This window comes from Rana temporaria, chromosome 6, assembly GCF_905171775.1.
Source record: "Rana temporaria chromosome 6, aRanTem1.1, whole genome shotgun sequence".
Lineage (NCBI taxonomy): Eukaryota > Metazoa > Chordata > Amphibia > Anura > Ranidae > Rana > Rana temporaria.
This window is the reverse complement of record NC_053494.1, coordinates 24454831-24480861: the sequence shown is the minus strand read 5'-3', so window position 1 is coordinate 24480861 and position 26031 is coordinate 24454831. Positions and strand designations below refer to the sequence as shown.

General features: G+C 46.3%; 1 protein-coding gene across 1 annotated transcript in view; it reads left to right on the top strand.

The window, feature by feature from the left end:
* Positions 1-23377, top strand: part of HS3ST6 (heparan sulfate-glucosamine 3-sulfotransferase 6) — a 79436-nt gene extending 56059 nt beyond the window's left edge. The window contains exon 2 of the mRNA XM_040356464.1: positions 22185-23377. Coding sequence (XP_040212398.1) covers positions 22185-22803 — 619 coding nt within the window. The 3' untranslated portion in view covers positions 22804-23377. The remainder of the gene's footprint in view (positions 1-22184) is intronic.
* The last annotated feature ends 2654 nt before the right edge of the window (positions 23378-26031 follow it).

Below are 26031 nucleotides of genomic sequence, written 5' to 3'. Positions count from 1 at the left end.
AGTTAGTAAAATCACCACGCCCATGTGGGGGGGGGGCGCCAAAAAATATTTCTGCACCCAGACGCCTGTGACCCCAGGATCGGCCCTGTGTTGCTGTCTGCTGTTCCTCCTTTTCTCAATCATCTAGATTGGTGTCTCAGTAACTCAGAAGGTGTGTTACTGACCAGGTGAAAATAGGGAAGAAAGCCTAAAAAAGAAAACAAATGCAGACACCACATATAAGGATTGATAAGCTGCAATGTAATACATTTTTGGTTTTGGATTTATTAGCGCTTTAACCTCTTTATAGGTATTTGTCTGAACTACAGCAATGTCAGTCTCTAAAAGGAGGCAGTGGTGATTTATTTTTTCACATAAATATATTTACATCTAGGCATTTTCCTTCATTAAATATATTTCACTCAAGCTCTTTGAAATTGCGCTTTAATGAAAGTTTGCCTCTCAGGAATTTTCCATAGGGCAGGAAAAGTGTAAATTGCGATGTTGTTATATAGGAGTAATTTAGTTTTATGCCAGAATAATTGTATCCTTCAGTCTCCTGGGGAAGGAAGGCCTCTTGTACTCAAAGCTTATTTTAATTCTCTTGTTCGTCGGCTAAATTGGGCCTAGTGAAGGAAGGTGAGGCCTTGGAGTCAGACTACGTCTATACAAGGCACAGGGGTGCTGCCCCCCTAATCCATGCAGGGTGCCGGACGCATGGATTCCAATGTTTTTTTTTTTTTAAGCACATGATTATAGCCTGAGGCTGTAATTGTTTTAAAAAAGGGGTTGGCTCGGGGCGCAGAGCAGTGCGTCCTGAGCCCACCCAGTTGTGTGACAATAGCAAATTAATATTCGCTATTGTCTTCCTGATTCTCCTCCCAGCCATTTAGGAAGTGGGTCCTGAGACCAGATTGGCCAGGGAGTCTTAGGACTCTCCGAACCCACTTCCTGTTCTGCCGGGAGGAAAGGCAACTGCCTCGTAACGAGGAATAGCTGGAGTGCGGAGCAGCTATTCACCTGTCACCTGTCTCCTAAGGCATAGGATTGGCGACAATCGGCCCCGCGATTGGCGACAAACCCCCCCCCCCCCGCTCAACAACTCAGATCTGCCGAACCCCCCCCGCTCAACAACTCTGATCCACGGAATCCCCCCCCCCCGCTCAACAACTTCGTTTGGGGGGTATGCTCGCCGCCTTCCCATCCGCCTCCCACGAAGGAGGGGGGGGTATGATCGCCACCTTTCTGTCTGTCTCCCGGGGTCGGTTTGCCGCCACCCCCAAAATGGCACCAGCCGACACTGTATACCAGCAATTCTGATTGGTTGCTGCAATCAGTATTTTTCTTATACCAATTTAGTAAATGTTGAAGTTTAAAGTACCGGTACTCATGTATACCTCCCAACGTTAGAAAAGAGGTACGGCCTGGAGAAGTAATAATAGGTTGTGAGCAGTATGTCGTTGTGAGAAGGGGCATGGTTACATATGGCTTAATATTGGGCATGGTTAAGAAGATCAATTGTCAGTTAAAGTAACTCAGTGCTGTATCGCAAAAAAAGGCCTGGTCATGAAGAGGGGTAAATCTTCCAGTCAAGTGGTTAAAATAAAAAAATAACAAAATTCTACTAGAACTTGGCCAGGTTCTTATATCTAAAATTTCACTTTGGGGTTGACTGACCCTATAAGATGAATGTGGGTTTATAGCACGTCTTAGATCCCCAGTTGCGATCTTTTTGGCATATTTTTCATTGCCCAAGGTACAGAAAGCTGTCTTTGTAACTGTTTAGGATAGAATTTACTTTTAGCCTTTGCCCGGCAGCTAGTAGGATCTTTTGAAGGGCCCCTAGTTTTCTGGCACAGCCCTCCTTGGCTCCAGACTGTCATGAGGCGTCCGGGGGCAAAGGGGAGATGTTATGAAAATGATTTCACTCGCCACCCCCTTGTCGCTAATTGAAAAGCCTTGAAGTCAGCGGGAGCCGTTTTTATTCCAGACGGATCATTTCCTCATTAGGGACCTCATTAGCATATCCATCCCCGGCTTAAAGGCAATTAAATTTCAGCCGCTGACGGTGAGACGCGGGCTTCGGATCTGACGAGGAGAAAAATCAGAAAAGGGAAAAAAAAATACAAAAACTCAATAACAGAAAAGAAACATACAGTATATATAAAAGGGAAGAAAGGTAAACTTAAAAAAGTCAATTATTTTAGGGGAAAGAGCTGCTTAAAAAATAAATAAATAAATAAATAAATAATAAAATATATATAAATATTTTTTAAAAGCCTATGGCGTGTGTGACACACTCAAAAACTCCACCCGGTGCAGAAAAAATGTGCACACACATAGAGAGTGTTCACAAAAACGTGCAGACGGGTGCAACGTCAAGTGGTCCTCCTGTGAAGAGGGACCCAAACCCTGATCCCCCGGGGCGTTAGGCTCCAGACGGGGACTGAGGTACTGTGGTCCGAGCAACCGAAGCCGACACGGACCCAACTTCCTCGGAGGGGCTGCCGAAGCAGAACCCTCCCAGTACTAGGTGGGGCTCCCCCGAAGGGAGACCCCATGAGAGCAGGCGAACTAAGCCAGAAGGCCATGTCCACCCACTCCCAAGACGTTCAGGGCTGGCCCGAGGACCCGCACCCTACTAATCACACAGTGAGACAAAACATGCACAAACAAAAAAAGACAAAAAGTGACAAACATAGGCAATAAATAAAATAAAGTGGGGGAAGGGATAGTGGAGAGGAAACAGCTCCTCAAACAGAGGATGCAAAATTGTGGCGGGTGGTCCATAAGTGGTTAAACCGCTGAAGTGTTGCTTTAGCAGTGTGTTTGGGGTCATTGTCCTGCTGGAAGGTTAACCTCCGTCCTAGCCTCAAATCACACAAAGAGTGCTACAGGTTTTGCTCAAGAATATCGCTGTATTTAGCACCATCTATCTTTCCCTCAACTCTGACCAGTTTCCTGACTGCTGAAAAACATCCCCACAGCATGATGCTGCCACCACCATGTTTCACGGTGGTGATGGTGTTCTTTGGGTTATGTGATGTGTTGGGTTTGCGCCAGACATAGTGTTTTCTTTGGCCAAAAAGTTAAATTTTAGTCTCATGAGACCAGAGCACCTTCCTCCATACATTTTGGGAGTCTCCCACATGCCTTTCCGCAAACTCAAAACATGCCATTTTGTTTTTTGCTGAAAGTAATGGCTTTCTTCTGGCCACTCTGCCATAAAGCCCAACTCTATGGAGCGTACGGCTCATTGTTGTCCTATGTACAGATACTCAAGTCTCTGCTGTGGAACTCTGCAGCTCCTCCAGGGTTACCTTAGGTCTCTGTGCTGCCTCTCTGATTAATGCCCTCCTTGCCCGGTCCATGGTGTGCGGCCGTCTCTTGGCAGGTTTGCTGTTGTGCCATGTTCTTTCCATTTGGTTATGATAGATTTGATGGTGCTCCTAGAGAATCATCAAAGATTTGGATATTTTTTTTATAACAATATGGCGGCATTTTAGGGGCAAACTGGCAGCAATTGACAGGCACAGTGGCGACAATGGCATGGCAGAGTGGCGACAATTGATGGGCACAGTGGCGCCAATGGCATGTCACAGTGGCGACAATTGATGGGCACAATGGCTGTGTTTGGCATGGAACAGTGGCGACAATGGCATGGCACAGAGGCGACAATGGCATGGCACAGTGGCTGCGTTTGGCATGGCACAGAGGCGACAATTGAAGGGCACAGTGGCGACAATGGCATGGCACAGTGGCGACAATGGCATGGCACAGTGGCTGCGTTTGGCATTGCACAGTGGCGACAATTGATGGCACAGTGGCTGTGTTTGGCATAGCACAATGGCAACAATTGATGGGCACAGTGGCGAAAATGGCATGGCATAGTGGCGACAATTGATGGGAACAGTGGCAACAATTGATGGCACAGTGGCTGCGTTTGATGGCATGGCACAGTGGCGACAATTGATGGGCACAGTGGCTGCGTTTGATGGCATGGCACAGTGGCGACAATTTTATGGCACAGTGGCGACAATTTTATGGCACAGTGGCTGCGTTTGATGGGCACAGTGGCAGCAATTGATGGGCACAGTGGCGGCAATTGATGGGCACAGCGAGGCTGCAATTGATGTTTTTTTTTTGTTTGTTTGCGCCCCCTCAAAATTCTTGAGCACCAGCCGCCACTGAGTGTGTCTATGGGAATGTTTGACCATTCTTTCAGAAGCGGAATGTTTTCAGCCCCTCCCCCCAGCCATGATCTGCCTGCATCGCATAGAGAAGCACCCAGTGATGACGCCGCTGGGCCTACAATAAGGTATGTAACGAAAACAGAAATGTTTTATTCCAAAAGCGTGTTGGTAAGGCGCGAACGAGGGTCCAGGGAAGGCAAAATCTAATCAGATTGAATTTCAGCCTGGCTTGGCTCCCCATGTGAGAGTCAGTCCCTGTATGGAGGAGAGGCAGAGAGATGAAACAGATGCATTTTCCCAGCTCTCGGGGTGTGAGATGGGACCTGGCAGGCGCTGGCTCTCACGGAGAAGGACAGCCAACACGGTTGGCCACAGGAAAGCTGCGCAGCTAATGGGCTGTCACTTGCTTGGTCTTGGCAGCGCAGGCACCTTGGATGACCCGTCTGAGGTTAATTTTCTCATTACCGCACAGCGTGCCGCCGATCTCAGTCCCCCCCCATGCAGCGTACAGGACAATCGCTGCCTGTCGAGCGAATAAGATTGTGCGCTAATCCAGAAATAACAGCATATGTTCAGAATGGAGGGTATAGAAAAGATGATTGACACAGGCAATGCAGAGGAGAAGACAAAAGTGTCCGCAGCCATCAATCATCGCAAAGATGACGGCCGCGTCCTGATTGGTGGCTGACTTTTTTTTTTTTTGCCTCCAGTTTTCATGCATAAAGCTAAAAAGATGTCACTTTATTTAAATCTGCAATTCTTTGTTTTATTAAAGTGGAAGTGACATTAACCGCTTGCTGCCGAGGGGTTGTCCTGGGCAGCAAGCAGGTATACCGTTTTTTTAACCACTTAAAGTGGAGGTTCACCCTCAAAAAAAATTCTGACATCACACGGAGTCGCGCCATCCTACTGACAGAATGCCGGTGTTTTTTTTTTTTTCTCAGCACATACCTCTTAATCCCGATTTTCACCTCACGGCAATCCCGCCGGGATTAAGAGGTATGTGCTGAGAAAAAAAAACACCGGCATTCTGTCAGTAGGATGGCGCGACTCCGTGTGATGTCAGATGTCATAAATTTTTTTAAAGGGTGAACCTCCACTTTAAGTCCCGGACCTTTAGGCAGGTAAAGGTCCCGACCAGTTTTTTGCGATTCGGCACTGCGTCGCTTTAACTGACAATTGCGCGGTCGTGCGACGTGGCTCCCAAACAAAATTGACGTCCTTTTTTCCCCACAAATAGAGCTTTCTTTTGGTGGTATTTGATCACCTCTGCGGTTTTTATTTTTTGCGCTATAAACAAAAATAGAGCAACAATTTTGAAAAAAAATCAATATTTTTTTACTTTTTGCTATAATAAATACCCCCAAAAATATATATAAAAAAAATGTTTTCCTCAGTTTAGGCCGATACGTATTCTTCTACCTATTTTTGGTAAAAAAAAATCGAAATAAGCGTTTATCGATTGGTTTGCGCAAAATTTATAGCGTTTACAAAATAGGGGATAGTTTTATTGCATTTTTATTATTTTTTTTACTACTAATGGCGGCGAACAGTGATTTTTTTTTCGTGACGGCGACATTATGGCGGACACATCGGACAATTTTGACACATTTTTGGGACCATTGTCATTTTGGAGCAAACAATGCATTAAAAATGCATTGTTTACTGTGAAAATTACAATTGCAGTTTGCTGAATGGGTTAAGTGTGACCTCATCTGTGTTTCTAACTGTAGGGGGCGGAGCTGGACGTGTGACATCATTAATCGTGTTTCCCTATAATAGGGAACACACGATCAATGACAGCGCCACAGTGAAGAACGGGGAAGCTGTGTTTACACACAGCTCTCCCCGTTCTTCAGCTCCGGAGCCGACCGCGGGACTCCAGCGGCGATCAGGTCCGCAGGTCCCGCGGCCACGGAGCTTCGGACGCCTGCTTCCTCTTCTGCCAGTGCACTCCACGCACTCTGATTCACTGGGATGTCGGCAAGTCCAGATTATGATCAACGGGTTGCCCACCCTGGGCATTCGCTTCCCTGGTCTGAGGTCGAGGGCCACATTAGTGGGCTGCGAGGGGCCACAGGTTGACCACCTCTAGTACAGGCCCATTAAAAACAATGGGCTGCATTTAGATCAGTAAAAAAAAAAATGCTTAAAAACGTGGCGTTTTTTTGTATCCATGCGCAAGAGAGCTCTGGGGAAGTGGGACTTTACAAGAAATCTGATATTGATCTTGAGACTTACATGCCTTTGTTAATGACGAACAAAAAAGTACTAATAAATAGGTATGACGGGTAAAGAGACTCCTGCAGTGATTGCCTACGAAGGATTTCCACCTAGAAGATCTTTCCTCCGAAGGACGGCGCGCTCCTCATGAATCTCCTCCTCACTCTATCTGCGATGCCCGCTGCCTGTCTCCGGGGAATGGCACATGTCGTTATCTTGTTTCATGTTTTATTGTCTTTTCGTTTATTTCATTCACATAAAACATTGCCGCAGCGCCATACCCTTCCCTTTATTGTCTGCTGCGTAAAAACACAGATGCGGATTTCATAGTATAAAAAGGCAAATACTTCCCGGCGAGAAAAACTTCAAGGAAATCTCCCTTCTTTTGTTCCTCCATTCATATTTCACATTGGGGTTTATTATAATGCAAACATTTCTAAGGAGGGAACTCAGCTGGGAAACTCAGAAAGTCTGCTTGGCATTCCGCAATGTGGGCTACAGATCATCTTCTCATGGGCCATGGTGGTCAGTCTGAGATGGGCTTCTGAGGTTTGTTCTTTCTTGTGGCTATACTGCTGCCCAGGGCCGTCGTTACCATAGGATAAACAGGGGCAGCTGCCCAGGGCCCTGTCACTGTTGGGGGCCCAAAGCAACCCCCCTTTTTTTATTTATTTTTAAATAAAAAAAATATATATTTTTTTAATATATTTTTATTTTTTATTAAAGGGCCAATTTTTTTTAGGGGTCCACAGGGCCCCAGATGGCAACCCCCCTTTTTTTTATGTATTTTTAAATAAAAAATATATATTTTTTTAATATATTTTTATTTTATTTTTTATTAAAGGGCCAATTTTTTTTTTTAGAGGTCTGGAGGTCCCCAGGGGCCAGTAGTTCCCCAGGGCCCCGGATGACATTCCCCCTTTTTTTATAAAAAAAAAACTTTTTTTTATATAAAAATACTTTTTTTATATATTTCTTTATTTCTTTTATTTTTTATATATACAAAGGCATGGCAGCCCATTCAAATCAATGGGCTGCTGTGCCTGCACAAATGAGGGCCACCAAAACACATACATGTGAACCAGCCAGGCCCAAAATAAGCTGGAGGGGGGCCCAAAAAAAATGTTTGCCCAGGGCCCAAACCATATTATAGACGGCCCTGCTGCTGCCCTCTGGCAGGTGGTCAGGCACTGACTTTAGCTCTCAAAATGCCAACCCACCACGCTTAGAGTGACCACATTTCCAAACTGCCATTCAGGGACACCCCCACCTTCCTAAAAATCAGCTTGTGCTGTAACGAATCACAGCCGGGGCAGCATTTTTAAACGTCCTGCCAGCGCACCGCTCCAGCGTGTGGTTGAACTTGATGGACTCACTGCATTACATTCTTATTCATTTTGAAAGGTCCCCAACTCACTAAGGAAAGCACCATAGTGCATTGTGTTACATGGTGTTACAAATGTTCTGGTCAATTTTGAGTTTAAATTCAGTGAGTCATCCTGACAGCTCCTCTGGTACCTGCCCCTGTTTGTGGGACATTGGAGAATGTTCTAGAGGTAGTGAGTGGAGGTTGAGAGGAAGCTATCCCCTAGTCTGGGGGGAGAGGGCTCGGATGCTGGAAGGATCCTGCCACAACACATGTAGGAAGCCCTTCCTGGAGGCACAGGCCAAGAGAAAGACCGTGTGAGTAGGTCAGCACTGCTGGGGACTAATAAGGGGGGGACTGCCTGTGCTGTTTGGCAGGGGCGCTTGCATCACAAGATTGACAGAGCAGAAGTACAAATTCTATGAATGGGAGGGAAGACCACATTTATAGATTTCAGTGTGTGCATTATAATGCTTGCTTGTAGTTCTGTTTACAAAGGTAAGGGCCCAGATTCACAGAGTGTGGGCGCACATTACGCCGCCGTAGCACAAACGCCGTATGCCACGCCGGCGTAGCGTGGAGAGGAAAGCATTGCATTCAGCAAGCCAGTTCTCCCAACGTTGTGCCAGCATGGCCTGGGTTTCGAAGGCGCAGGCCGGCGTAGGTGGAAGTGGGTATGACCCCATGCAAATGATGGTCCGAGCGTGGTGCAGTGTTTTACGCCCGGCGTATCACGAACTGCGCATGCGCCGTGACGTGGACGCATGCACAGCACCCCTCTGCGCCTGCTCACAACCATGCCGGCACAACTGCCTAAGCTACGCCGGATCACCACGTACGCCGTGAACTTAACGTACGCCCAGCCAGACATACGTCCAACGCACAATACGCTGGCTTGTGTTCCCTGGTGCAGGCCTTTGCATGTCTGCTGCTGGGTTGCGCCTCATCTATGGGGAATAACTTTACGCCGGACGTACAACTTACGTGCACCTCGCGTAGCATGCGTCAGGCGCACTTACGTTCGTGAATCGCCATATTTCCCCTCATTTGCATGTTTGAATGCCTAAATAATGGGAGCAGCAACATGCGTCCAGCTCATATGTGCGCCCACGCTACGCCGGCGTGTGCAAGATACGTCGGCGTAGGGTGGCCTGTGTTTAAGAGTATGTTGGTTTGTGGGTCTGGCGCACACATATGCCGGGCACACATTTGCACTTACGTCGGCAAAAGGTGTTTTACGTCGGCGTAAGTGCTTTGTGAATCTGGGCCAATGTCTTTAGACATTTCACAAATGTATTTCTGCTTGTCAGGGACCACATTTTTATTTTTGGCTTTCCTTCAATACATTTTTTTTTCTTTTTTTGATTGCCATATCCCCTTTCTTTAAACCAATCAGAACGCTGTCTGTTCTAGGCGGTAATGAGGACGTGTGATGTGCAGTCAGCTGTTTTATGTGTCAGAGTAATAGCATTACCTTGGAAAATCTATTCCTCCAATTTAAAATTAAAAACAGGATACACGTTCAATTGCTCTCTGCACACTCTGTTTAAGAGAAGATGTCAGCAGCCAGTGTGCCCAGTTTTCTTGGCACCTTAAAGAGACCCTGTCAGTGGACCCATTTTCCCATGTGATTAACCGCTACAATACCTTCACCCCCTTCCTGCCCAAGCCAATTTTCAGCTTTCATCGCTTTCGCACTTTGAATGACAATTGTACGGTCATGCAACACTGTACCCATATTATATTTTTATCATTTTGTTTACACAAATAGAGCTTTATTTTGGTGGTATTTAATTACAAATGGGTGTTTTAGTTTTTGATAAATAAACAAAAAAAGGCCATACATTATGAAAAAAAAAGCATTTTTTTTATTCTGCTATAAAGTGTTGCAAATAAATAATTATTTTTCATCATTTTTTGCCAAAATGTATTCTGTTAAATTTCTTTGGATAAAATAATTAAAATCAGTGTATATTATTTAGTCTGTAGGAAAGTTATAGGGGCAGATCCACAAAAGAATTACGCCGGCGTATCTATTGATACGCTGTGTAATTTCAAATTTCCCGCGTCGTATCTTTGTTTTGTATCCACAAAACAAGATACGACTGCATCTGGGATCGATCCGACAGGCGTACGTCTTAGTACGCCGTCGGATCTTAGGTGCATTTTTTCGGCGGCCGTTAGGTAGCGTTTCCGTCGAATTCCGCGTCGAGTATGCAAATTAGCTTGTTACGGCGATCCACGAACGTACGTCCGGAAGCAGTGCGGATGCTTTATGGGGGCGCTAGACTAATTTGCCTCTCAGCCCAGACCGCCCCAACAGACTGGCGCTACACTAATAGTGTAGTACAAGCTGGCGGGGGCTCTTTCTGTGCTGCCCCCCTGCAAAGTGCCGCCCTAGGCCTGGGCCTTGTTGGCCTAGGCCAGGGTACAGCGTTGCGTCCACCTGGATCGATGAAAGGCCCAAAAGTGGAGGGGGCTATGACATACAAGGAGGGAGGGGGCTGTACTAGGGCATAGACTTGTTAACCAGGCCATGCCCCCAACATGTTTTGCTCTGCCCCCTGGAGCTTAATCATGGGGAACCCCTATGATTAAGCTCTGAGCGGTGGAGTGAAATGCGTAGCCAGGCTGAGGTTGTCTGACATTCTGATACTACTGTGGGACAGGATGGATGTGCAGCTTTAGGGATCACCTCCTCCCTTAGCCTTTGGTTTCACTCAGAGTTCCCCTTGAAAGCCCAACTCTACCCCCACCTCAGAACCCAATCACCCTCCCTCTTTTGAGGGCCCTCTGACAGTGGGCTAGATTCAGGTAGTAGTTACGGCGGCGTATCTCCAGATACGCCGCCGTAATTTCAAATCTGCGCCGTCGTATCTTTACGCCGATTCTCAAAGGCAGATACGTTCAAAAAATAGGCTTCCTCCGCCGACGTAACTTGAATACGGTGGCGTATAATTGTGTGCAATTTTACGCTGGCCGCTAGGGGCGCTTCCGTTGTTTTCGGTGTAGAATATGCAAATAACCTAGATACGCCGATTCACAAACGTACGTACGGCCGGCGCAATTTATTTACGTCGTTTACGTTAGGCTTTTTCGGCGTAAGGTTGCTCCTGCTATTAGGAGGCGCAGCCAATGTTAAGTATGGACGTCATTCCCGCTTCAAAATTTGAATTTTTTACGTCGTTTGCGTAAGTCGTTCGCGAATAGGGCCGGGCGTAATTTACGTTCACTTCGAAAGCAATGACAATTTACGGCGGAATTTCGAGCATGCGCACTGGGATTCTTTCACGAACAGCGCATGCGCCGTTCGTAAAAAACGTAAAATACGCGGGGTCACCATTAATTTAAATAAAACACGCCCCCTCATCATCATTTGAATTAGGCGCGCTTACGCCGGCCCCATTTACGCTACGCCGCCGTAAGTTAGGAGGCAAGTGCTTTGTGAATACAGCACTTGCCTCTCAAACTTACGGCGGCGCAGCGTAAATACGATACGCTGCGCCGCCGTAAGATCGCGCGCAGCTACCTGAATCTAGCTCAGTATTTTTAGCTTTTCTTTTTTTTTCCCATGCTTATCTTTTCAGAAGTCTTCAGGCCGATCACATAATGTGCAAGGTCTTTCTCTTTGCCTCTTCTCTGGTGATAGGTTGCCCTCTCTGACCAATATACAACAAGTTCAGGGCATTGTTAAGATGCCCTCCTAGGAAGGATGTCCACGTTGCCCTGCACTCACATTATGTCCTCAGTCTTCCTGGTTGAATGAGCCTGGGCCTTACTTCTCCTCAGCCTCCTGGGGCATCTTGTGGCAGAGAAGAGGTACTGCAGGGGACAGCATCAGAGAGAAAATTAGTGTTGCAGCTAGAACTGAAAACGTTTTTGGAATCCAGGTGGTGCGCCATTTAAAAATAGCCTAGAATTGGTCTTTTGTGGGGAAAAAACACACCCTGGAAAAAGATTGTCTTTTCAAATGGAGTATATCTCACAATAATGTGAGTACAAATGGTTTAGTAGATATTTTAAGTACAGCACTTTACTGTATGTACCTATAGTGCAAATAACACAAGGTATCGTAGAAAGCTCCCCAAACACTAAATGGGCTTTTGTTATTCACCCAAATGATTTCCTTGTTAATATTTTAGGCGGTTTTGCCTTTTCTGGCACGTCCCGGCTTTCTATAAACATCCCCGTATAAGTTAATAGGTTTCCTATATCCTGTTCCCGTGTCGCTGGTAGAACGGGCTGCGTAATAAAAGACTGACTTCCACCCGGATCCAGTTTCTGCGCCCGTCCTTGTTGGCACCAACTACAATCTGGATGTATTGAGTTACCAGTAAAGGAGAAACATATAAAGCACAGAGATTATTCCTAGTAGAGTGAAGTGTTTTATAAGAACGTTGTTTGAAAACAGGACAGAAATTAGTTGAGTTGTCGGAGAAGATCGATGTCCGACTCGCGGGGATATTTGGTGGGGCGCCACCATAGCGGTAATGGTAGATGGTTCTTTTTTTTATTCAGCTGACGGAAAAATAATTGCAGATGCTGGTGTAGCTGAAGAACCATAAACACCAGAGAGGAGACATAGCGCTCCATGGAACTGCTTTCACAGCTGTTCTATAAACTGCTACAACGCCCCAGTAAATGTCTACTGGGCCAGTTATCCTGCTTAACCATCAGACATGAAAGACACTTTTAAATCTCTTTCAGTTTTAAAGACTCAATAGGGGTATTTATAATGTAATGTTTTTAGAGCAATTCTATAATATTAATCTACAGTGGGCTGGATTCAGGTACGAATTGCGCCCTCTTACGGAGGCGCAGCGTACCGTTTTAACGCTGCGCCTCCGTCATTTACGTGCGCTACGCTTCATTCATGAAGCAGTAGCTACGTAATTTGCGCGGGCGCTCCTTAAAACTGCCCGGCGTAAGGGCGCGTAATTTAAATGATCCCGTAGGGGGCGTGGATCATTTAAATTAGGCGCGTTCCCGCGCCGAGCGTAGTCCGCATGCTCCGTCGGGAAACTTTCCCGACGTGCATTGCGGTAAATGACGTCACAAAGACGTCATTTGCTTCAAAGTGAACGTGAATGGCGTCCAGCGCCATTCACGATTCACTTACGCAAACGACGTAATTTTCAAATTTTGCGACGCGGGAACGACGGGTATACTTAGCATTGGCTGCGCCTGCTAATAGCAGGAGCAGCCTTACGCGGAATCCGACGAACACAAACGACGTAAAATGCGTACGTAGGGCGCGCGTACGGTTGTGAATCGGCGTTAGTATGCAATTTGCATACTCTACGCTGACCACTACGGGAACGCCGCCTAGCAGCCATCGTAAGAATGCAGCCTAAGATACGACGGCATAAGAGCCTTATGCCAGTCATATCTTAGGCTGCAGTCGGCGTAACAAGCTTTCTGAATACAGAAAAGGCGTTATGCCGGCGCAACTAAGCAATTGCGCTGCGTAACTATGGTTACGCAGACGCAATTGCTTACTGAATCTACCCCAGTATGTCTATGCATTATAAAATAAATTCAAGCCCTTCAAATAGAACCAAACCAGCTGGTATACCTCTGTGTTTGTCAGTTACTTTGCTTTTTTCAGGTTGGCATTATTAATCCAGTAAATCTAAAGTCAGAAAAACCCCAACCTTGACCCCCCCTGACCCCCCCAAAATCTACTCCCCATCCCACCTTGTGGCCACCACTGTCACCACAGTCTGCACCAGTGATTCCCAAATGGTGTGCCGTGTGAGATTTGCAGGCGTGCCGTGGGAGTTTTAAAAAATATTTAAAATTGATAGCGTTTTAAAAACCTTGAACATGTTGAAAAATTAAATAGTAAATCAATGTCGCAAAAGTTTAAAAAGTAACATATAAAAAACGCAATCTCTGTCATTTTCTCAACTTTGAGAAACGCTGGTCTACACTGAAGACTGAGGACGTCTTGTGGCAAAGAAGAGGTACTGTGCGGGACAGTTGAGAGGAGCCTCATTCCTCTATGATCTCCTCAGTCACAGAGAGACATCATCTGATTAGATGTTGGCATCACATGTGACTTTTCAGCCATCTTGGGTCAGGCAGGGTCTATTTAGTACCCTGGCTCCTGGGTTTGGTATGCATTTCACATGTGGATAGTGTAGGATGCATTAAGGTGAAAAAACATGAAGCTTTACAACCCCTTTAATATCCGAAGCAGACTCTCATCTAGAACAAGGTTCTGGTATAGATGATGGAAATCCCCGGCTGCTTTTTGTTTACAACCAGAATGAAACAGTCGTGGGCTGTCATTTGCCGGAAACTGAAACACTTTGCAGATGTCAGTGTTGCTGTAATAGGATGTATACATCGCACAGATGCACCACTTCACAGGCAGGGTCAGGGCATCCCCCAGACATGTTACTTTTTTTTTAAAGTTTCACTTTAAACATGACTAAAATCACTGTAACCTTCAAACTGAATAAAAAAAATTGCTCTTCAGTGAGTAAAGTTAGTGTGAACAAAGAACAAGTCCTAATTAGACTTGGGTTTTCTGGTTTGGCAACTGAACTATACTCCATGGCCCGGATTCACAAGGCACTTACGCCGACGTATCTCCAGATACACCGTCGTAAGTACAAATGTGCGCCGTCGTATCTATGCGCCGAACCAGAAACCAAGATACGCCTAAAAATAGGCTTCATCCGACCGACGTAACTTGCCTACGCTGGCGTATCGTGGGCGCATATTTAGGCTGGACGCATGTTGCGCTCCCATTGATTTTCGATTCAAATAGGTTAATGAGGGAAATACAGCAATTCACGAACGTACTTGCGCCCGGCGCATAATATACACGGTTTGCGTAAGTCGTATGTCCGGCGTAAAGTTATTCCCCATATATGAGGCGCAAGCCATGGAAAGGTATGGACCAGGGAACATAAGCAGTCGTATTTTACGTAGTTTACGTTGGACGTGAATATGGCTGGGCGTAGGTTACGTTCACGCCGTAGGCAGTGATTCGACGTATCTTAGGCAGTTGTTTCGACGTGATTCTGAGCATGCGCACTGTAATGCGGCCACGGGATGGCGCATGCGCCGTTCGTTATATGTATCTGTCTGGCACTCGGCCCATCATTTGCATGGGGTCACGCCCACTTCAACCTACGCTGGCTTATGCCTTAGAAACCCAGCTCAGATTTGAGAGCAAGTGCTTTGTGAATTCGGTGCTTGCCTCTCTGCGCTGCGTCGGCGTAGCGTATAAAAGATACGCTACGGCGGCATAAATATGCGCTGATGTCTGTGAATCCGGGCCCATGTGTCTATGACTATGCTTATTTAGTCTTTTACATTAAAATCCTGTTCTATTTTTTTTATACACGTATATATACTTGCCAACTGTCCCGGATTTGCCGGGACAGTCATGGTTTTCAGTAAGCTGAGATGGCCATGTTCGGGCTGAGTTTTGGAAATTAGAGCTGCGAGGACAGCAGCAGCCCTGTCTGCTCACTCTTCCTGCGGCTGCACGTTCCCCCACCGCTCTGCCTCTCTTTGCACCTCTCCTGGCCCCCCCCACCCATCACAATTTCTCTGCCCCTGCAGCACTGATACTCCTGTGGCTCCCCTGCTGCTGGCTTCTCTTCCTCTCCCCTCCTGCTGGATTCAACTGCTGCAGGGGAGCCACAGGTGGATTGAACTTAGTAATTAAAAGTGCCCATTGCTGTTCTGCCCCCCCCTTCCTGTATTTGAACCTCCATTCCAACGGTACCAATTGCCTGCCATGTGCCCCAACCTAGCACTGCTGCTGGCTTCTCTTCCTCTCCCCTCCTGCTGGATTCAACTGCTGCAGGGGAGCCACAGGAGGATTGAACTTAGTAATTAAAAGTCCCCATTGCTGTTCTGCCCCCCCCCCCCTTTCCTGTATTTGAACCTCCATTCCAACGGTACCAATTGCCCGCCATGTGCCCCAACCTAGCACTGCTGGCTGGCTTCTCCCCCCTGCTAGCATCTGCTGCTGGGGTGGAGGATTGGTGCAGTCTTCAGAATGGAGAAACATGTCATTGGGGTTCTCTTCAAAAAGTATGAGAGATCCTGCTGCAGTGCATTACATAATTACTATAAATTCTACTCGCTTTACATCCTAAGGATCTGACATTTAGCAGCCATGAATATGGAAATGTTTGACCAGTGTAAGGCCAGCCAAGTCATTCCTCAATAAAAGTCAGATGGATGAAGTTCTGAAAGTTCCTTCCTAGTTTCCCTGGTGGAGTCTGTAGGATTCCGTCTCTCTCAGCAGGGTAAGGCTTAATGTCATCCTTGCTACAGGTTGTGCTCTCTTTAGTATCAGATACCTGTAGGCGATGTTTAACATTCCAAAAGAGAATTCTAAGGTCACTCAAAATGATCTGCACTTTTAATTAAAGTTACTGGAACACAAGGGAAATGCTGCATAATGCAAGGCTCGAGGTTTAATGTCCGTGGCGTCTCAGGTACAAATGAACATTATCAATAATTAAAGACCGCAATATAGTGGAGAGCTTGATGGAGCTTGGGGAAAACTGGCCTAGAGAAGGTTAGTAAAGTCAGTAAGAAAAAAATATTTCTCAAGATGTATATTTTAAAAAAAGTACAAAGATGGGTAGTTACTAGCACCACATCACATCAGAAATGTAGAACACAAAACATGGGATTTTACAGGTGCAACCTCCAAAAAAAAAAAAACACGACACATTCAAATACTCATAAAAAGTGCTTATTGATGAAAAACTCTTAAAGGGTCAGTAAAGAAAAAATTCTTATTTTTTTTAAAAATAACTAACATGTTATACTTACCCCCAATGTGCAGTTCGTTTTGCACACAGTGGCCCCGATCCTAGTCTTCTGGGGTCCTTCTGCGGCTGTCTCGGCTCCTCCTCGCAACAACTCCACACAGATATGCGAGCGAGCTGCCATAGTGTGGAGCTGTTGCGGGCGTGCTCCCGTGATACAGCGGCGGCCATAGCCGATGCTGTATCAATCGGCCCCGCCCCGCGGTTCGCTGCTTTCAATCCATCCACTGCAGCCAATCAATGGCCAGGCTTCAATCAATCAATGGCCAGACTCGAGGAGGATGACGGGGGCGAGCTTGGGACTTTCGAAGGGTCAGGTAAGTAAAACGGGGGCTCGGGGGGGGGGGGGCTCATCATCTGATGTTTTTTCACTTTAATGCATAGAATGCATTAAGGTGATTTTTTTTTTTACCTCTACAACCCCATTAAACATTTCCATTAAATATAGCACTTATAGCTGGTTGTATGCCATGCCTAGTGTGTATCACGGGAGCACGCCCGCAACAGCTCTACACTATGGCAGCTCGCTCGCATATCTGTGTGGAGTTGTTGCGGGGAGGAGCCGAGACAGCCGCAGAGGGACCCCAGAAGACTAGGATCGGGGCCACTGTGTGCACTCAGGTACCCAATCCCCCCCCCCCAAAAAAAAGAGCTAACCAAAGGTAGTGGGTGGGGGTCAGAGGCCAAAAATCAGAACTTACCCTTGTGGGTGAGGTTCTGCTTTAATGAGAAGTATGGAATGGAAAGGTACCGTATATACTCGAGTATGAGCCGACCCGAATATAAGCCGAGGCACCTAATTTTACCACAAAAAAATGGGAAGATGTATTGACTCGAGTATAAGCCTAGGATGTCCATCTGCATGCCTCACTGTGCCTCACTTTGCCTCACTGTGTCCATGTGCATGCCTCACTGTGTCCATGTCTCACTGTGTCCATGCCTCACTGTGTCCATGCCTCACTGTGCCCATGCCCCCCTGTGTCCATGCCTCACTGTGCCCATGCCTCACTATGCCCATGCCTCACTGTCTCCATGACTAGACTGATGTTTATGGAAGGGGTTCCCGGGTTTGAAAACTCGGTTCTCCCCAGCCATAGGTCCCCCAGACAACAAACTTTGCACACTTGTAGAGGAAAAATGGGGCTACATGTTTTGCCAAGTTCCGGGTCCAGGTGACCTACGACTGGCCAGTACCGGGTCCACAAAATCACCAGAGAAATGACCGTTTAACCAGGGTGCCTGGTTTGAAAGATCCATGCTCTCCGATCGCAGGTACCCCGGACAACAAACTTTGCACACTTGCAGCGGAAGAGTGGGGCTACACGTGTGCCAAGTTTGGGGTCCAGGGGACCTACAGCCGGCCGGTACCGGGTCCCCAAATCCGGAAGATCAGGCACAAAAAGGTGATGGCTTATACTCAGGGATGGACTGGCCATTGGGACTACAGGGAGTTTCCCAGTGGGCCGATGGCTCAGTGGGCCAGCTTCAGTGACAGGGGACCACTGCCCCCCTTCTCTGTCTCTCCCTTCCCGCAGCGCTTACCTGGGGGGAACAGAGAAGCATGGGGGAGGGGACAGATAGCTGACTCAACAGCTATGGCCTTGGAGTTTCTTACTTCTGCCTAATCTTGTCCCATAAGGGAGGGGGGGACACCAAAGTGATTCTTTGCCCCGGGGGAAATAATGCCTAGCTTCCCCACTGGTACTGCCTATAAGAGTACCAGTATCTAATAAAGTAGAACGGCTAGTGGCTAGTGAAGGGGGTTGGGGGGGTCCGGGAGTTGTCCGGCCGCCATGGGAGAGACCTGTCAAAGTGGGCCAGTCTGGATGAAGTCCAGGGCCAAATGTTTGTCCCAGTCCAGCCCTGCTTATACTCGAGTATATACGGTAAGTAAAAAGCATACAGATTAGGGTCAGACAAATGATAAGATAAGGGGTAGGGTGGGAAGGTATAGGAGTAGGTGGGCATCCTGGGGACAGTAGTCAGGAAAAATGGGTAATCTGTAGGTCCTAAACGTTCTCAAATTTGGGCAAAAGTTTCACTGTTAATTTTTCATTGGAGAATATCCAACAAATTCCTGATGTGACCTCAGCCAGTGTACGTGTGTTGGATGGTAATCCAATTGGTTTGTTTAGTGGCTGTCAGAACATAAGTCATTAGGGTAAACTGGAATTTCTTGAGGCCCTCTGGTTTCAATTTAAGAAGTTCCTCGCAAAGGGTTTAAAGGGATGGGAACCTGCAGTAGCTTTTTGGAGTTTTTTTTTTCTTTTAATTATATTTATATAAAATAATTGGCAACAAAACGTATGGAGCCTGTTAAGACTTATGGTACTGCGGAATATTGCCTTAGTCTAGTCCACATTCCTTCACACATCCTAAATCTGTATCCCATTCATTCCCTACAATAAGGTTACAGTGACAACCCCCCCAAGCATCTGTAGTGTACTTGTGCTCTCATCCACAGCTGGTGAATGGAATAGAGTTCAGTCAATACAGTTGGATCTCGTCTATGTGAATGGAGAATGAAAGCTTAATTATAGCATTGGCTGCCTATTGCACATGTTGGGTATCAGATGACAGCAGTAATGGCGTATTATCTGATAGTCCGGAGATGGCTGTGACAATGGAAATGTCGTGTACGCTCTCCTTTATCTGCTGATGCTTGAGGAATCCCCCCGCACAGGTTACTGTTTCAACAAATATAAGATTTGGCTGAGGTCCATCTTTCAAGATCTCCTCAAATCTCAGGTCCCCCGAGGAGCAGAAAAGTGAGAACACGGCTTTTTTTATATCAATCGTTTTCATATAAAAATAGTGCTATTCATTACATCGCTCCCTTTACACCGGCTGGAACATTACAGAGCTGACTATGGCCAGAGGTAACTGGATATTCAGAGAGGCATCTAGGTGTATATGCCTGGAATAAATCTGCATCATTCAACCCTGTAGAAAAAAACGTGATTCCTTAAAGGGGAACCCCCCGGACCATATTGCTGGTCAAAGACCAGAGCACTTTTTGCGATTCGGCACTGCGCCGCTTTAACCTCTTCCCCACCGCGCCATAGACAAAAGACGTCTACAGCGCGGTGGAGTTATTCTGGGAGGACGTCCCTGGGACGTCCTCCCAGAATCCTTCACTCGCGCGCCCCCTGGGGCGCGCTCCCGGAATCATCTGTGAGCGCCGGGTCTAGAAGACCCGGCGCATCACAGATCGCGGTAAATCGCCGCTGATAGCGGCGGTTTACCACGTGATCGCTCCGTCAAATGACGGAGCGATCACTTGTAAACAAACCGGCGTCATGTAATGACGCCGGTTCCTCCCTCTCCTCTCTGTACCGATCAGTACAGTGCGAGAGGAGAGGGGAGAGAGCGGAGGCAGCAGCAGCTGCTGTGGCTGGATCTGTGACAAATGCAGTCACAGATCCAGCCATCCATCCCTGCGCAATACTCTGCAATAAAATCAATACTCTGAAATAACCCCCCATACTCTGCAATACCCCCATACCCCCCCATACTCTGCAATAACCCCCCCCCCCCCATACTCTGCAATAGCCCCCCCATACTTTGCAATAGCCCCCCCCCCATACTCTGCAATAGCCCCCCCTATACTCTGCAATAACCCCCCCATACTCTGCAATAACCCCCCCTTACTCTGCAATACCCCCATACCCCCCATACTCTGCAATAACCCCCCCCCCCCATACTCTGCAATAGCCCCCCCATACTCTGCAATAGCCCCCCCATACTCTGCAATAGCCCCCCCTATACTCTGCAATAACCCCCCCATACTCTGCAATAACCCCCCCATACTCTGCAATAACCCCCCCATACTCTGCAATACCGCCAATACTCCGCAATACCCCCAATACTCCGCAATACCCGCTAATATGACAGAAACAAGATTTTTTTTTTTTTTTTTTTTTTACAGAATTGTCAGTGTTTTTTCTTTTTTAGCGCAAAAAATAAAAAACCCAGAGGCGATCAAATACCACCAAAAGAAAGCTCTATTTGTGGGGAAAAAAGAACAAAAATTTCAGATGGGCACAATGTTGTATGACTGAGTAATTGTCATTCAAATTGTGAGAGCACCGAAAGCTGAAAATTGGTCTGGTTAGGAACGGGGTTTAAGTGCCCAGTGGTCAAGAGGTTAACTGACAATTGCGCGGTCGTGCAACGTGGCTCCCAAACAAAATTGGCGTCCTTTTTTCCCCACAAATAGAATTTTCTCTTGGTGGTATTTGATCACCTCTGTGGTTTTTAGTTTTTGCGCTATAAACAAAAATAGAGCGTCAATTTTGAAAAAAAAAATTTTTTTTACTTTTTACCATAATAAATATCCCCCAAAAATATTTAAAAAAACATTTTTTTTCCTCAGTTTAGGCCGATACGTATTCTTCTACCTATTTTTCGTAAAAAAAAATCGCAATAAACGTTTATTGATTGGTTTGCGCAAAAGTTATAGGGCCAGATTTATGTAGATGGGCGTATTTTTGGGCGGGCGTAACGTATTTGATTTACGTTACGCGGCCGCAAGTTTTTCAGGCAAGTGCTTTATTCACAAAGCACTTGCCTGAAAAGTTGCGGCGGCGTAGCGTAAATCACCCGGCGGAATTCAAATTCGGCGGGTAGGGGGCGTGTTTCATTTAAATGAAGCGCGTCCCCGCGCCGAACAAACTGCGCATTGCGCCGTCCCTAAAATATCCTGGCGTGCATTGCTCTAAATGACGTCGCAAGGACGTCATTGGTTTCGACGTGGACGTAAATGGTGTCCAACCCCATTCACGGACGAGTTACGCAAACAACGTAAAATTTTCAAATTGCGACGCGGGAACGACGGCAATACTTAACATTGGATACGCCACCTAGGGGGCATGTTTATCTTTACGCGGTGTATCTCTTACGGAAACGGAGTATCTTTTACTGCGGCGTAACGACTCATTTGCATATTCTACGCCAAACTCAATAGAAGCGCCAACTAGCAGCCAGCGTAAATATTGCACCGTAACATACGACGGCGCAGGCAGCGATGAAGCGTTAAAAAACATGCAGAGGCGCTTTGCCGGCGGTATAGCCGCGGTGCCCCATTGATTTTAATGGGCAGGAGCAGTGGAGGAGCGGTATACACACCGCTCCTTTACCGCTCCAAAGAAGCGGCTAGCAGGACTTTTTTTACCGTCCTGCTAGCGCCCTCAGGACTTTTTTTACCGTCCTGCTAGCGCCCTCACACTGGAGACACAGCAGCTGCTGTTTAAGGTCGGTTTGCAGGTGCTATTTTGAGCACAATGGCGCCTGCAAAACGACCTAGTGTGAAAGGGGTCTTAGATAGTGCAACCCCAGTTATGTGATCAGGAGCTCAATGCTATTGTGAGAAATGACTGGCATGTACAGTACCTACCTAGCTGGTTACGAGTTTCTGGTGGCTACATGGTTACAATGGTATCCAATATTGGCTGGTTCTTTTCAAGGACCAGCTTTACTCATTATATTTATTATGGTAAAAGAGAAAAAATGGTGGTATATATTTGGTATCTCTCCATCCTCTTGGCTTTTTTAAATTATATTAGAAAATCCCTGTTTGCATACAACTTACAATTCCCCTTGTCCTTTCTTTTTTAGAAACTTGATGCCACGGACATTAGAGGGACAAATCACCATGGAGAAGACCCCAAGTTACTTTGTGACCCTTGAGGCGCCAAAAAGGATTTACAACATGTCCAAGGACACCAAGCTCATTGTGGTGGTCAGGAATCCGGTGACCAGGGCTATCTCTGATTACACACAGACTCTTTCTAAAACTCCATCGCTTCCGTCCTTCCAAGCTCTGGCCTTTAAAAACACCAGCACGGGCACCATTGACACTTCCTGGAGTGCCATAAGAATTGGCATCTATGCTAAGCACTTAGAGAACTGGCTCCAGTACTTCCCTCTCTCCAAATTCCTTTTTGTCAGCGGAGAGAGACTGGTCAGTGACCCAGCTGGTGAGATGGAAAGGGTTCAAGACTTTCTGGGGCTAAAGAGGGTGATAACAGACAAACATTTCTACTTTAACAAAACCAAGGGCTTTCCATGTCTGAAAAAACCAGAGGGAAGAGGCAAGCCACGGTGTCTAGGGAAATCCAAGGGACGGCCACATCCGGATATAGACCATAGACTCTTGCTACGTCTCCAGGACTTCTATAGACCGTACAATATGAAGTTCTACCAAATGACTGGCCACGACTTTGGCTGGGACTAATATCTTCCGAAAAACTGTTTATAGCACCCATATCTTTTGTATGCCAGTATAAATGGAACTTATTTCCTTCTTAAAATTGAATGTACACATTTTGTTTCCTATATGTACAGGAAAATTCCTTTAATACAGCCTTCATGAGACCAGGCAGATGTTGTATTCTCAGATGTGTTTTATTTTTGGACTGCTATGGAAAGGTCATCGAAACTTTTTTTAATTTGGATAGAGTGGGGAAGGTTTGGAAAACCTGTTGGGTTTTTACCGTGTTTCCCCTAAAATAAGCCCGGGTCTTATATTAATTTTGCCAGCCAAAAACACACTAGGGCTTATTTTCGGGGTAGGTCTTATATGCTGTCTTCTCTCCCCCCTGCCTGTCAGAAATCCCCTGTGGAAATTCCTAAAATTTACAGCACCGCATATTGCATAATGTGTATGTCGGCAATTCAATTGTGCCACATACCTTCTTCTAGTGCTGGGCGCATCTGTAACCCTTTGAAGCTCACTTCCCCTCTTCAAGCACTGCAGAGGGAGAGGGGCCCGACATCCCTCGCTGACAGCTTGCAGAAGAGCAGAGCAGCCCGACATCAGCTGATCGCTGCTCGGCAATTCCTTTTCCCGCCGAAAGCCTCTTCCCAGCTCTAAGAAATGCAGAGGGAGGGGGGCCCGAGATCCCCCGCTGGGAGGAGAGGGGAAGAGGAGAGCAGCGCGAGTACAGCTGAGCACAAGGAGGTCAGCGCTATACCAAAAAGGTATTTGGCACAACTACACTATATAATAGTGTAATATAGTGTACTCTAGTATTTCCCCAGCACTCTAAACTAGGGCTTATTTTCGGGGTAGGGCTTATATTGCAGCCCTTTCTGAAAATGTGGGTAGGCCTTATTTTTGGGGTAGGTCTTATTTTAGGGGAAACACGGTATTTCTGTCTTTTGCCACGTACACACGGTTGGAATTTCCAACAACAAATGTTCGATGTGAGCTTTTTGTCGGAAATTTCCGACAAAAAAAATTGAGAGCTTGTTCTCAAATTTTCCGACAACAAAATCCGTTCTCGTAAATTCCGATCATGTGTGGACAATTCAGATACACAATATTCCACGCATGCTCTGAATCAAGTACGAGACGGAAGCGCTCGGTCTGGTAAAACTAACGGTCGTAATGGAGATAGCACATTTGTCACGCTGTTACGGACTGAAAAGCACAAGGCTGAAAAGCGCGAATCGTCTCTCACCAAACTTCTACTAACACGACTGGTATTGAATTTCCGACAACATTTGTGTGACTGTGTGTATGCAAGACAAGTTTAAGCCAACATCCATCGGAAAAAAATCCACGGTTTCCGATCATCTGCACGCGGCAAATTTTTCTCAACTTTTGCTTCTCTTCCTGTACTGAAGAAAACACAAGAGGCAAAGAGAATCTCCAAAAATTAAAGCGGAGGTTCACCCTAAAAAACATCTATGTACCATCCCATCCAGCATACTTGCGCCAGCTATAGTATGTTTTTTTTTGCGCTGTATTTACCGTTTAATCGTGCAGTTTCGTTTCAGACTCCCGCGGGGAGTAGGCGTTCCTATGAAGAGGGGAACATGATTGACATCCGGCTATGGCGCGTCACGCGTTCCGAAAATAGTCAGAGTAGGACTCGGCTCTTCACGGCGCTCTACGGCACCTGCGCACAGACTAGGAGCTGACTGCACAGGCGCCGTATATATCCGAGTCCTATTTCGGCTATTTTCGGAACGCGTGACGCGCCATAGCCGGACGTCAATCACGTTCCCCTCTTCATAGGAACGCCTATTTCCCCGGCGGAGTCTGAAACGAAACTGAGCGATTAAACGGTAAATACAGCGGTGAAAAAAATAAAAAAACATACTATAGCTGACGCAAGTATGCTGGATGGGATAGTACATAAAAAAAAAAAAAAGTTTTAGGGTGAACCTCCGCTTTAATTACTTTCTAAACCTTCCCAACTCTACAGTGTCCACTTTAAGAAAATATTCCCTTCAGTTTCCTGTCTCTATGACCACACAGGAAGTGAAGGGAACTCTTCCCAATGGGGAAATTAGTAAATTTTTCCTGAGTTTGAAAAATGTTTGGGAATGTATCCATTGGAAATGTTTTTGTTGACTGCCAATTTATTAGGATTACCAAACTGTTAGCTTTGGGATTAAAGGAATTTTACTGTACCTGTCAAGTCGCATATTAAATCTTATGCACAAAAATGCATTCAAACAGTGTTCTTCCCTTTTTAATCTTCAGATATTCCCAACAATTTACATTTTATGAAATTCTCTCAGCAAGAACAACTGGGATAATTACTAATACAGCAAAATTAAAGTTTAAAGTGGACAAATAAAATAAATGTGATTATCAAAGCATGACCCGTAGGGGCATCAAGCTTGTCACATAGGCTCTCTCTTCATCAGGTGAAAAAAGTGTCCATTAGGCAAATGATCAGTAAAAGGATACAAGTAGATGGATGTTTAAAGGTGTCGTAAAGCTTTGTTTTTTGTCACCTTAATGCGTCCTATGTATTTAGGTGAAAAAACACCTTGCACTCTCGGGCCCCCCAGCCCCACCGTTTTACTTATCTGAGCCACGAAACTCCGTGCTTTCCCCCAGCTTGAGGTGGTTCTTCATTGGAGATTGATCGTAGCGCAGCCATTGGCTCCCGCTGCTGTCAATCATATCAATGACGTGGCGTCGGACCATTCTCATCGGTTTTGTCCGACCGTGTGTACAAGACCTAAGTGTGCATAGAACAGTGCACATGACAGCAACTAACATTCACTGCTCGTTCAAAACATAGAAAGTGGAGAGGAGAGAAGGTTCGGAAGCTCATGGAGGAGGAGGAAAAAAAAACAGTAGGAAACAATATAATGAAAAATAGATTACAGGGCCATTGAGTAGTAGATGCATATGGATGACTTTTGGCAAATAAGGATATTGATTAGTGTCACCTTAATATGCAGATCTCAGCCTCTTCGCGTCCCCCCACTAGCTTCTAGAAACTTCTAACAGCTTCTAGAACCAGGGGGAGGTACCAGAGGCCTGACCTGTAGAGCCCTCCAGCCTGACCTACTGTAACCCCAACCGTTTACCCACACTCACACAGACTACTGTGATTCCGCATATATATTTTTCTCACAGCTAGACTGTACACTAGAGGGTGCTACACTGGTTTTAGTCAAACAAATTAAGACTTAAAGAGGAACAGCATGCTGCTCA